The sequence below is a fragment of the Manacus candei genome, unplaced genomic scaffold, assembly GCF_025592945.1.
Source record: "Manacus candei isolate 608988 ecotype Guabito, Panama unplaced genomic scaffold, ASM2559294v1 h1tg000057l, whole genome shotgun sequence".
In the NCBI taxonomy this organism is placed as follows: domain Eukaryota; kingdom Metazoa; phylum Chordata; class Aves; order Passeriformes; family Pipridae; genus Manacus; species Manacus candei.
In genome coordinates this window covers 5159034-5171242 of record NW_026138105.1, presented here as the reverse complement: position 1 = coordinate 5171242, position 12209 = coordinate 5159034, and the positions used below count along the sequence as shown (strand labels likewise).

Below are 12209 nucleotides of genomic sequence, written 5' to 3'. Positions count from 1 at the left end.
AGCTCGCTCTTAGAAACAAGATTAGTCTCTTTTTACCAGCAGAAGAGAGAGTGAGAATGCACAAGGGTAAGAATTCCAGTATACCTGTGGTCTCTCTGAGACATATTTTGCACAGTAGCGAATCAGCCTGATGGCCTCCATGCTGGTGTCCGGGAAGGCAACATTACAGGCAAACTCAGAGAGGCATTTTACTGCATCCTGAAAGGAGTCAATTGCTGCTGGGAAATGCTGCTGGAAAATATTTGCTGTGAAGAACAAACAAATACACTTCTTAAAATTTACTGGTATTGAAATCCATAAATAAACTGCATCCATCTAGACACGGCAACCACGGTACACACTACAGGACAGGCAAATGTGGAAGGACCACATCTTCTACATTTCATATGGTTCTTTGCCTTCTCTTGCATTCTTCCCAGTCCCACCCCACCAACTGCATTCCAAAGTTCTACAGCACAATATCTGTATCTAGTTTTTCCTGTTCATAGCAATTGGGAGACTTAATGGGTATGACCCAGCTGCAGAGTTTAAACAATCTGGCTGCAAGGTCTTGTGTTTATTTGCCTGGAAATACAAAAGGCTTGTTCAGGTGAGCCTTTTAAAGCAGCCTCACAGCAGCAAAGCTAACTTGGGTACTTGCATCTGTCAAGCACTACTTACTGACTATGTGTGCTGTAGTCTGAAAGGCCAGCTCCACAATATTCCCATCGTGGTCTGACGCTGCCTGATGAAAGACTGCAAAGATATTTTTCCAGCCTGAACGAATGTTACCAGCCTGAGAGTTCACCATCTGAGCAATACAGCGTATCACCATGTCCCGAATAGTCGGAGATCTTCAAAAACATAAACAGGAAAGCAAGACTTTACACTGGCACAAAGCAACTGCCCCACTTCCATGCACTTAGCCACCTATCCCACACCCAGTGACATCCTTAAGTAGAACTAAAGAAAGACAAAGCAGAGGTTGCAGTGTCTCACACCTGTTTTTCTTCATAATATGCTCAAAAGGCCTTAGGAAGTCTTTCTGGAAGCGGAAGTTGGCCAACTCTCCCTTCTCAAGAAATTTCATTGACAGTTGCCTTAATGAGTCTACGGCAAAGATGGCAACATCTTCATTAGGGTTACACCCAACCTAGGAGAAAAGCATAGTTTCAAACACTTATCAGCTCATGTATCACTTACATGAGTAACAAATTCATCATTCCAGTTCCATCTCAGCCCCCTAAAAATTGCTGGCACGTTCTAGTGTTCAGATATTTAGGAAATACAGGGTTCCTCTTGAAGGAGGCTTTCTGTCATTTGATCCATCTGAACAGACCTGTGGATTTCTTATACAACAATGCAGAACTATAATAGCCAGCTAGATGCTAAAAAATAATAAAATAAAAATCTTGGGTTAAAAAAATCCAACCAAAACATGGCTCAGTTGCCAAGGAAAACAACTGTTCCAGGATCATCTGTGCACATTTTAGAGGAAATTAACTTGGCATTTTCTCAGAAAGACAAGACAAAGAAAAATTACAAATACAAAATGACAAAGTGATTAAAAATCATTACCATAAACATTTCCATTTCTATTTATACACTTTAGATTTTTAAATAGGTGCTTCCTGTAGGTGCCCTGAATGGAACTTTTTTTTTTTCAATATCACAGCTTAAGCCACTAAGGACACAGAAGGAAAAAGCTGATTAAAGAAATCCTGCTATTCATGTATGTTCTGTAACTTGATTTGAACAAGTACCTTATTGAAGTGGTCTCCAATCACGTGCCAGATCCTCGACCACTGCAGCCTGATGCGGTTCATGTTGTAATAGGAGATCTCCACGATCTTCTGCAGGCTGAACATGCGAGGGTGGTGCGGGGAAGCCAGTTCATCCATGGACACGGCACAGAGCCACCGCACAAAGTCAACTGCACACGAGAAGCCTGCAGTGAGCCCAGAGGTTCCACTGCAGGGCCCCTGGGACCCACTGCTGCTCAGTACGTACCTATGGCGTTCCCATCCAGCCGAGTCGAGCCCGTAAATATCCTACGGAACAAAGAAACAAGTTGGAGTTTCAGCTGCACATCCACAGGAGTCAAACACGTCCCAGTGTTGTAGAAAGAGGTCAGCACATCTCCTGGGAGTACTTCACAATCCTCCATGCCATGAACTCTGCAACTGTTTTATTCTTACCCCTTGGCAGCAGTTCATGCCCCTCTCCTTAGTCTAAGCATTCTCCTCCCTGCTCCAAGTCACAGTCTCCTGTGCTCATGTTCTGCTGCAGGAGCAGGCACAGGCTCACCATTTTATCCAGAGCAAGTGATGCTGGAACACTCATTTGGGTGACAGTATGTTAAATTTCACAGGGACAATAAAAAGACATTAAGAAAGCTTTGCTGCAAGACTTGGATGCCAGCCATCTGCTTGATCTTAACATGGTCTGGGAACACAGTCAGCAGTGCCTGTCAAAACAGACTGGAGGAAGACTAAGGATGCACTGTTGTCCCTTCTCCCACTTCAGCTGTTCAGTCTCAAGAGGAGTTCAGACCACTGACAGTGGTCCCAAATCTTTTGGACTTTGATGCTGGACATCAAACAGTATGTTAGAATAAATGCTGCAAGCCTGAATGTGTAACTCCACAGACTTGCACAGTAGTTTCAGTAATTATTAAGAAGTCCCATTCCAACATATGATTTAGGACAGAAGCACATCTTTAGACAACAAAGGGAGCCAACAAAGACAAGGATTTAGATAAGAGTGCAGAGGTTCCATTCTCAGTACCTGTCCACTGCCACCACCACACTCTGGGAGCTGGTCTCCCCCACGGACTCCTGGATGCTCGCCATGTGCCGTTTGTCAGCCCCACTCCCAACCAGGTTCCCTTCAATAAAAGCCATTAAAAACCTGCATTTAGCATCATGAAATCGTGACTTGATATTAACTCCAACATTAAACAAATAGATAAAGAGAAGTGACTACTGCTTCCAGTTACCATGTCATTGATAAGGAGCAGATGGTGCCCTTGCCAGATCCGTGCCAGATTATTAGGAAGTTAAACATAATTTTCATTAAGATGATATGATGCTGTTAATAAAATTGGAAATTATAAAATATTCTTTTAAAATATGAACTATAAGTCAGCTACAAGCAGTTAATGCTGGGAACAGTTCTGTATTTATCATCGTCATGTATAGCATCCACTCCAGAGTATTTTCAAATTAAAATGCTTCCTTAATGGTTTTCCAAAGATTAAGGCAACTTGCCTTGTCTCTCTAATTTACAGCCTAAAATCTAAGGTTTGCTTCTTGCATATACTGCAGAAACAACAGGAACTGGAACAGCAAGCCCAACATGCAGAGATCAGAAATTCCTTTGGAAAACGAATTATCAATCATTGAAACATCTATTTATTCCTAAAGAAAAATGGCTTACTATGAACAACTGAGCATAAAAAAATAACTGATAATACTTGTAAAAAAACCATGTGTGGTAAAACAGTTTTGGAAACAGTACATTCCAACAAATAAATCTGGAGGCATTGTTAAACAGCTTAACCCAATTCCAAAGTTAGAGCAGATTTGGTAATTATAAACACATCTTGAAATATACATTTGCTCTTTTTTTTTTTTTAAAGGTTCATTAATCCAACGGGAAGTAAGTAAATATATTTGAATATCTTATAACACTGAGTATTCTTAGCCATCCTACTTCATTGACATGTGCACTTTTGTGAAGTCCAGGATTAATCATCTTACCTAATCCCAGGCCCATAAACTCCTCCCCTGCAGAGGCATAGCCCTTAATGCTGCCTTCCCTCTCACGCCCAGAGCCAGACAAATACCGAGTTTTCACGCCAGTTCCTATGAGCTGTGCCAGTTCCAGCTGGCTAATACATTTCAAGATCTACAACCAAAAGAAATTAAACATTGTGTTTCTGGACACTACCATATTTTTATTCCTAACAGATATATATATATTTAATATTTACAAGCTTCCCAGGTTCTCCAACCTTAAGAACACCTTTGACCCAACCACAGCTTTGAGGTAGCTGAAACATTACCAGTAAAACTAAAAATGAAGTTGAGTGATTCATTCAAGATCAGCCACCATGAATCATTCCAGTAGAAGAATAAAATAAACAGTGCCCAAAAATCTAACTTGGATCTCTAACTATTACAGGAAGCCTTTTTATTACTTCTCACAGCATCAAGACTATAAACAACTTGGAGCTGATCTTCTAGAGACTTCCATGTCCATCATTCATCTCTAGAGAGATGAAGAGACTGAATCATTGCAGCCATCACCACTTAAAGTAACGATGGTCCAACCTAGAGAGTGTAAATGCCCATGATGTCAATCAGCCATCAGCACAAAATTCCCCATCTCTTCCCTCCTCCTCCTCCTCCCCTGCCATGTTTGGCCTGGCACAGGCACCTGGGAAGGTGTGCTCTGAGCCAGGGCCGAGCCACTGTCAGCTGTGGCACCTTTTGGTTTGTACCATGTAGCCCAAGACTAGTGCCAGAGAACATAATGCAGCAGGAATGCCCCTTTCAGCAGCAGCACATGTTTAGAGCTCATTAAAAGAGCTCCTGGAAAATAGGCTTTAAAAATACATATGATCCTGATAGCCTCTCCTTACCTATCCCCAACCAAATTACTTCAGCCCTAATTTTTCATGCTCTTAGGTGTAAATGTTGCCAAACACTGCACACAGACAGGTCTGGACCTGTGAACTTGTTTCCATGAACAAGAATACAGTAGTTGACATGCAGAACTCTCTGGAGCCAAATGACATTTTTAATATTGTTTTAACTTCATATCAAACACACCCTCAAAAATTACAGTATTGTCACACAGTCTCTACAGGGTCTTCCAAAAAAACAGCACTGCATTATTTTTTATATATATGTCTGTGTGTGTATATGCACACACATTTATAACAAAAATCCCACTAACAATATAATGCACTTCCTCCACATTTTCAGGAGGGTTCTGGGAGCTGATAGAAGAAAAAATATCCTGCAGGTTTTCAAAGGACACCACAGTTTACTATTTAACCTAATCAATATTTACCTCATGCCAAGAATTCCCGAGATAGTTGCCATCTGTGTGAGCAACTGTAATGAGTGTCTTAATGGTATCAATGTTCTTCTGTTTCATTTCTGTAATGCTGGAACTGGCAGTCAACAAGGAAAATCGAGCAAGGGCCTGTACATAAGCATCTCGTTCAAGCTACAAGACAGAGAAACAAACATCGTAATCGAGTCCCTGAAGAAGCAGAGAAAGTAATTTGCCTCCAGAATTTTCCTTCCATAGATAGCTGGCACTGTTAGAACACCTTCCAGCTTAAGGAGAGCACGATGCCAGATAGCAAATGCTCTTAATAGAAGACACAGCAAGAAAAAGGAAAGCAGAGTTGAAGAAAACTTGATTGCATCAACATCTTTTACCATTTTAGGAAAGCAGATGAGACAATTCATTTTCTACATATCAGCTGTTATTGATTCTTCACCTGCCTCCCAGAACTCTGAGCAAGCCCCAGGCTAAGTCCAGTACCAACCTGCATTCCAAAGATACAAGCTATCCTAATGGCACAGCGTATTCCTTCCAAACACAGAGATGCAACCTCTGTGTCATCACAATTCTGCAAGCCAACACTGTAAGCTGCCAGCAATGGAGTCCAGACGAGCTAAAGAGAGGAAGAAAGTAAGTTCAGAAGTCTGTTACGATTTTAGCCCAAAACACCGGGTCACTGAAATCAAATATACCCAAAGAGTCCAGCTGTTGCATTACCAAACCCTTCAGAGCAATTTTTCACTTTTTTTCCCATGCTTAAAGCTCTTGGTAACGAAGACCCAGTGAGTGGCACTCACTTTGAACATGGGCCTGACGTGGTCCAGGTGAGTGGCGCTGGTGAAAGGCGCCTTGGCGTGGCTCACTGCCTCCATCAGGGCCTTGGCTGTCTTTGCCATCTGCTCCATCTCCAAGTTGTACAACAACCTCCGCTGCTTCTCGTTGGCCACACCTAAGGGGAACACCACCCAGTCACACTGATGCCTTTTTTATGTAAGACCATACTCTGTGTCTTCACACTGAGCATCACAAAACTTTAAATAAAGGTATTGGCAAATGAAACCTAAAGGTAAAAAAATCTTTCAGAATGTTAGAAGTCAGGAGGCTGTCCAAGGTTGCAAGCAAGGAATTCCAGGACTAAAAAGCACACCCAAACTTAAGACTTTATTCTATACAAAATAACCAATTCAGCCCTTTACTATATGCCACGTGCTATGACCTAATCATTCCAAGTCAGAGATGCAAAGTCATTCTGCCTGTAGGAATGGATAGAAAATCCTTCATCTTCTTAGTTTCCCATCCCCAACAATGAAACTAGCCCTCACCAACTTGATAAATAAATTAAAAACTTAGTGTTTCTTTATCCTTATACTGAAGGCTGCAATTTCAATTTTCAAGCAAACTAATTTTCTTCCTATTTTGATTCAGGGAATCTGCAAAAGGGTTCTTCTTACTTGGTTTACTACACTTGGTTGTAATTGCGTATTCTTTTGTCTCCTTCATGGCAATTTTCTTTCCTTCTATTTCTTCATAGATTGTGGATAAATACTCTACTGGTAGGTCTTTACTGTCATTGATTCCTCGATTCATTTTAATGTACTGCTCCTTTGTCATTTTATTTTTTACCTGTAAAAAAGAAAGGAAATTGGATATCAGATTTTGAATGCAAGTTCCAGGGAGACTTGAACTTCTAGAAGTTTAGGCTTTTTAAATTCCTACCTGTGGGCTGTGCAAGTCTGTAGTCAGCATTATAATGGAGTATGCCAAAACATAGGCAGTGTCAGCACTAGCAAATAGTGTTTGCCTGAGGGAGGAAAAAACAAAAGAGGTTTACAGAGCCTCAATTCCTCAATCTATTAGCTCTAGTTCTACATGCAAGAAGAATATCCAGAAGTGCTCTGGATTCAACCAAAGTTCTAACAGAGCCTGAAGCCAGCAGTTAGAAACACCTCAAGCCCCAAATGGTTTAAAATGCAAATAAAAAGGAAAAAAAAAAAGCATCGTCTCTACAATACCGAAAACTAGTGGTGACCAAGATTTTCAAGTACATTCCCTAAAGATTATACATTATTCTTCTTTGGGTAACCTCACAAAAGTTACAGGACAGGTTATTTTTCACTCCCAGGGTTTCAAAAAGAATGACAAAACCAGTCCAGTGATGTACCACCTGGACTAAGGAATGGGAATCAATTAAGCCTGACACGGAGCTAAACTTCAGTGCTAGTTTATCACATCAGGAACAATAGCAACGTTGCCTATTTGGTACCAAATAACATATACACGCTTTGTTCCACATCTGACGGGCAAGCAAAAACATTGTAATGTCATATTAGCTGTTTATGTCATGAATTTTTAATTTTAGCAATTGCTTCTACTGTTTTTTATGCTTGACTGATCTACATCTGTTTAAAAATGGAACAGCTAGTACAGAGACAATTTAACAAACTTAGGGCTTCCCTCTTCCAGTAATTCCTTCTGGTAAATCCTTTCCAGCAACAGGATTTAAGGAAATGCCAGGATCAGTATACTTCCTATCCAAAGTTTCCATCTTGCCCAGCTGCTGAGGAGGTTCAGCACCAGGATCAGCAGCAAGAGCTGCTCCTCACACAAGCCTGGTACAAGCTTAAGTTACCCCTCGTCCCTAAGGGCCACAAACAGCACAGCAGGGAATGTTCTTCAGGCATTTGTCCCACACAGAGGTTTGAATTACCGTTGGTTGCACTCAATGTATCTAGCAGCAAACTTCTCCATTAATCTATCGATCTTCTGGGCTTCGCCTGGCAGACGAAAACCTTCCAGAAATATACGCAGAGCAGAGACAAAGTCTTTTCCACAGAAATCAAGCTGGTCTACATAGGCATACATCACTTCCTTGTTAAACTTGTTGCTTTCCCCAAGAAATTCCCCTACTTGAGTCTAAAAACACAAGAGACAGTTATTACTGTGCAATCCAACTGCCAGCTTTGCAAGAAGGTTCCTAGCCCGAGAGTTGCACAGCTCAGTTTTGTAAGGCTGACACGCCTCGCTGAGTGGGCAGAGCAGCCCTGGCAGGGGTGGCAAGAGACAGACTAAGGGCAGTGGATGTGCCCTTAGTCTGCATAGTCCTGCTTCCCTCACTTCCAAGGGCAAGATCTGCATTACTGCAGAGCCAAGTAAAGCTGAACTGTGCCTGGGTTCACACACAGCTTTGCCACTGCAGCACACAACACTTCTGTGCTGGGAAGGTGCTGCTAATGCAGGGACAGATGAAATGCACGTTCCATTCATGGGGAACCCTCCAGCACATCATTGTAACACAATACTTCACTAGAAAGCCTGGGACAGCAAGTAAACAGTAAGGAACTTTGGCATTAAGTGTCTCCATGAGAAGCCTTGCACGTTCAGTTCTCTATTACTAAGAGAGGATGCACACAGACAGCAGGGGCAGGGGAGAAAGTACTAGGGGCAAGTGTGTTCATTGTCTCATGCTGCAGTAATCTTACAGAACAGAGGCGTTCCTCTTGGTGTAAGAATTGTGCCAGGTCCTCAGCTGTAGTGCCAAGCATCCCCTGCTCCTGTAGATACTGTATTCCCCTCTTTGGTTTTTTATTAAACCTATTCAGACAAAAACATGGGGAAATTGAGACATACAATTAAAAATATCACAGCCTATAAAATTTCAGTTTTACAGAGCCCTTATAAACCAAAGATTCTGTGCTGTAGCTCCATGTCTTTTGTTTCTAGTTAGAAAAGAAGTCAAAGAATGTGCAACAAATCTATTACCTATATCACACTATAGGCTCTATTTCTTAAGGCACATTCAGTTGCTGATAACCTTTTAAGTTATTGCTGAAAAACTCACTTAAAAATTGACCTTTCTGAAATGTTAAAAATTAGAGACTTTACACAAAACATAAAAATGTCACTGTTCAAGACCTTCTTCTAGCATTTACAGACATGAAGATCTTCAAATTAATAAAAAAGAAGTAAAGCATAGCCAGGCAATGATTCTCCAAACTCTATTTCAATAAAAGACAACAAGTGGTATAAGATCTGTAAGATAATCCTGCCCCTCAAACCAATTTCTCTCTAGGCATACACACTTCTGTGCAGCTGAGCCAGCAGAAAGGAAAGCTGTGAAAACACCTTCCACTCCACCCATGATTTTATGGAATTCCTTTTAACTACAACAGCCTCCAGCACTGGTTTTTGACAGCAGCAGGCAAGAGTCTTCAGCATTAAAATCAATTTGTAAGTGTTCCTACAGGTATGACTGTGTGAGACCATAAGAAACAATATGGTTGTACACATTTTTTTACTAGTAAACTTTAGTTTTCCTGTCATACTGGGCTTACAGTTCTATCCCATGTTCAATTATTTCCTTTTGTTGCTTGATGACTTCAAATTGCTCTGGGTCATCTGGGACAGCAGTCTGAGTACCAACACTTCCAACTCCTGAGGACACTGTGGAGTCCAAGGAACTGACACTGCTCCGTCTCCCTCCACTCTCCAGGCATTTACCTTCAGCCATTTCCTGTTCAGATGGTTTGTATGAACCTGTTTATAAACAAGGCAAGATTTAAGTTTTCCTGTTCAGTCAAGAGCTTTTAATTATAGAACTTTTTAGCAGAAATCTATGAGTCTAATATTCTCATTTTACCATGTGCACATTTTGGCCGTCTGCACGACATGAAGATGCTCTATCGACACAATTCCAAAATAATCCAGCCAAAGGCAGAAGAGCAACAGAAGCTACAGAGAAATTCCTGCACTTCAGCTTAGTTACTGCAAGATTGATCATATGTCTTACTCTACACAAACTTTCATAGTGTAGACAAGGGCCTGGCCAAAGCTCATCAAGAGAACCTGGTTATTTGAACCAGACCCGTGGGGAGTCAGTTACTGCAGCACCATTAACAACTGTTGGTGAAATACTTCACTTGTATAAACAAATTGTTATGTACAAACCTGGCATCCACACTTCTGAATAGCTTCTAAGCACTGAACAAACACAAGGACAAACTGATGAGACAAATTAGTCTCTCCATAAGGAAACAATCTTACCCAAGCCAGTCTGATGATTGGGGTTCACATAAAGGTCTTTGCTCCATTCTACCATACATTTCAAAATGGAAACCAAACATTCAAGTCCTTTTTTCCTCAGGCTGAGCTCCTAAAACATGAAGAAAAACAATAATAAAATAAAAACTGAAACAAACAGTGCTGGAAACAGCCTCTACACCAATCTCCCTCTGAGGATTGGGAAAGTATTATCTTAAAAGTAAAATACTTCTGGTGGAGATATGGCACAAAGTCTGTGCAAAGCAAACCCAAGATAAAGGTACTGCTGGTTCATAAGCCCCAGAAGGGAAGTGAGGCAGAGGAAGGCTTGTTTGGTTCTCTTTGCCATAGCAGTCCAGCCAAAGAGCCCAGAACCAGTCTGGTCTCACAGTGCAAACAGGCAGCAAAATCACCAAGTAATGGCACTGCTTCAGCATCCAACAGCAAATTGGCAAACTAATAAACCGTGAGTACCATGAGTAGGTTACAGACAACAGGAACCACTGGTGGTATCAGTAGGGACACAGAGACAGCACTGCTTATGAAACAATAGTACCTTATTGTCAGAGACTGAAATAGTTGATGATTTATGCATTCTCAGGCTTTTGACACACCTGCTGGGCGCTTAGTAGGTCAACAACTGAGAAGAGCCGAGCTTGCGGGCTTTTAACTGTTACACTGTACCTCTGATAGCCCATGAAGAGTCGACCTTGCAGGCTTTTGCCTATTGACACCTCTGCTGGGCGATTAGTTACACTGTCCTGAAAACAACAACTGACCTTGGGCTTTTGACAACAACTGAAAAGAGCCGAGCTTGCGGGCTTTTGACTGTTACACTGTACCTCTGATAGCCCATGAAGAGTCGACCTTGCAGGCTTTTGCCTATTGACACCTCTGCTGGGCGATTAGTTACACTGTCCTGAAAACAACAACTGAAAAGACAATGTGCCTCTGGAGGACTAAGTCCAAAAAAGGGAAAAGCAACCCCTCATGCCAGGGAGGCGCCAGAGCATATAAACTTACTGGTGACTTTGGGAATTCGGGAGTTTCTCCTTCTCCCCCACCGCCTGCAAATCAGGACCATCGCTCTCAAGCATCGCTGGATCCAGTGGGCGGTGACTGTATACTCTCAGCCTCTCTTTTCCCCTTACTCCCATCTTGGTTTTCCTCTCCCCTAAACAGTTTCTCCCCCCCCCCCAAAGGGGGTTCTTTTCTTTTCTCTTACTCTCCCTGGCTCTTATCCTGCCTTTCTCTCCCCTATGCATTTTTCTCCTCCCCAGAAAGCTTATGACAGCACCCAAAGGTGTTAGTTTACCTATTGATTATGACAGCACCCAAAAATGTTAACCTATCTGTTGATACAAAACTGTTAAAATAAATCTTATTAACTTACCTGTTGATACAAAACTGTTGAAATAAATCTTATATATTTTCATACACCGATTATTTAGTGTCGCTTCGCTTTAATCCACCCCAAAGGAATTTTTGATAAAACCTGAGTTACCCCCCCCCCCCTCTCTTTTCCTGGGGCGGGTCGTAACACTTATCTTCCAAGCTGTTCTCCTTACCTGTAAAGGTGTCATGCCCAACTCATGCCCACTTCGTCCCTGTGCAATTTTGGACAAATCATTCACCAGGCGCTCAAAAATATTAGCAGCGTTTAAATCACAGTCATAGTTCACATAAATATCCACTACACACTGGGCATCTTGAAAATAAAGAAAGCACAAGTATTAGCATTCAGTGAAATAGCATTTTTTAAAGGAATCAGCCAGCTGGAGCAGGCAGTGTGAATGAATCCAGACACTTAACCCAAGCACTCTGGGATCAAATTCAAATTTTCACACTTTAACATTATATGTGGCATTTGTCTTCAAAATAATTCTCATCTGCTGCCAGAGAAAGTGAGTTTCTCACAGTGGAAATACCTGCACAAATTCTAGTTAAAGTCTGAATCACCATCCATTTGTGTTCAAAGGAACTTGAAGAAGTCTCTAGAATATTCAGGAAGATCTCTTTGAAGAACACCTGCAAAATAAATAAGGTAAAGGACTTGATAATCTGAAACTTATTAGAATGATGTCAAATGTACAAATTAATTTCTGTTCAGT

The 12209-nt window shown here is 41.5% G+C and overlaps 1 protein-coding gene across 2 annotated transcripts in view; it reads right to left on the bottom strand.

Annotated features, from left to right (window-relative positions):
* ARFGEF2 (ADP ribosylation factor guanine nucleotide exchange factor 2) overlaps positions 1–12209 on the bottom strand; it is a 35668-nt gene that overhangs the window by 10824 nt on the left and 12635 nt on the right. For both annotated transcript variants that reach the window (XM_051802706.1, XM_051802707.1), the window contains 18 exons: positions 12027–12126; positions 11667–11806; positions 10102–10210; positions 9393–9594; positions 8541–8652; positions 7769–7974; positions 6778–6862; positions 6513–6684; positions 5859–6010; positions 5546–5674; positions 5059–5217; positions 3741–3888; positions 2767–2866; positions 1990–2030; positions 1743–1912; positions 981–1132; positions 661–833; positions 85–245 (listed from right to left, as the gene is read on the bottom strand). In XM_051802706.1, coding sequence (XP_051658666.1) covers positions 85–245; positions 661–833; positions 981–1132; positions 1743–1912; positions 1990–2030; positions 2767–2866; positions 3741–3888; positions 5059–5217; positions 5546–5674; positions 5859–6010; positions 6513–6684; positions 6778–6862; positions 7769–7974; positions 8541–8652; positions 9393–9594; positions 10102–10210; positions 11667–11806; positions 12027–12126 — 2511 coding nt within the window. The remainder of the gene's footprint in view (positions 1–84; positions 246–660; positions 834–980; positions 1133–1742; positions 1913–1989; positions 2031–2766; positions 2867–3740; positions 3889–5058; positions 5218–5545; positions 5675–5858; positions 6011–6512; positions 6685–6777; positions 6863–7768; positions 7975–8540; positions 8653–9392; positions 9595–10101; positions 10211–11666; positions 11807–12026; positions 12127–12209) is intronic.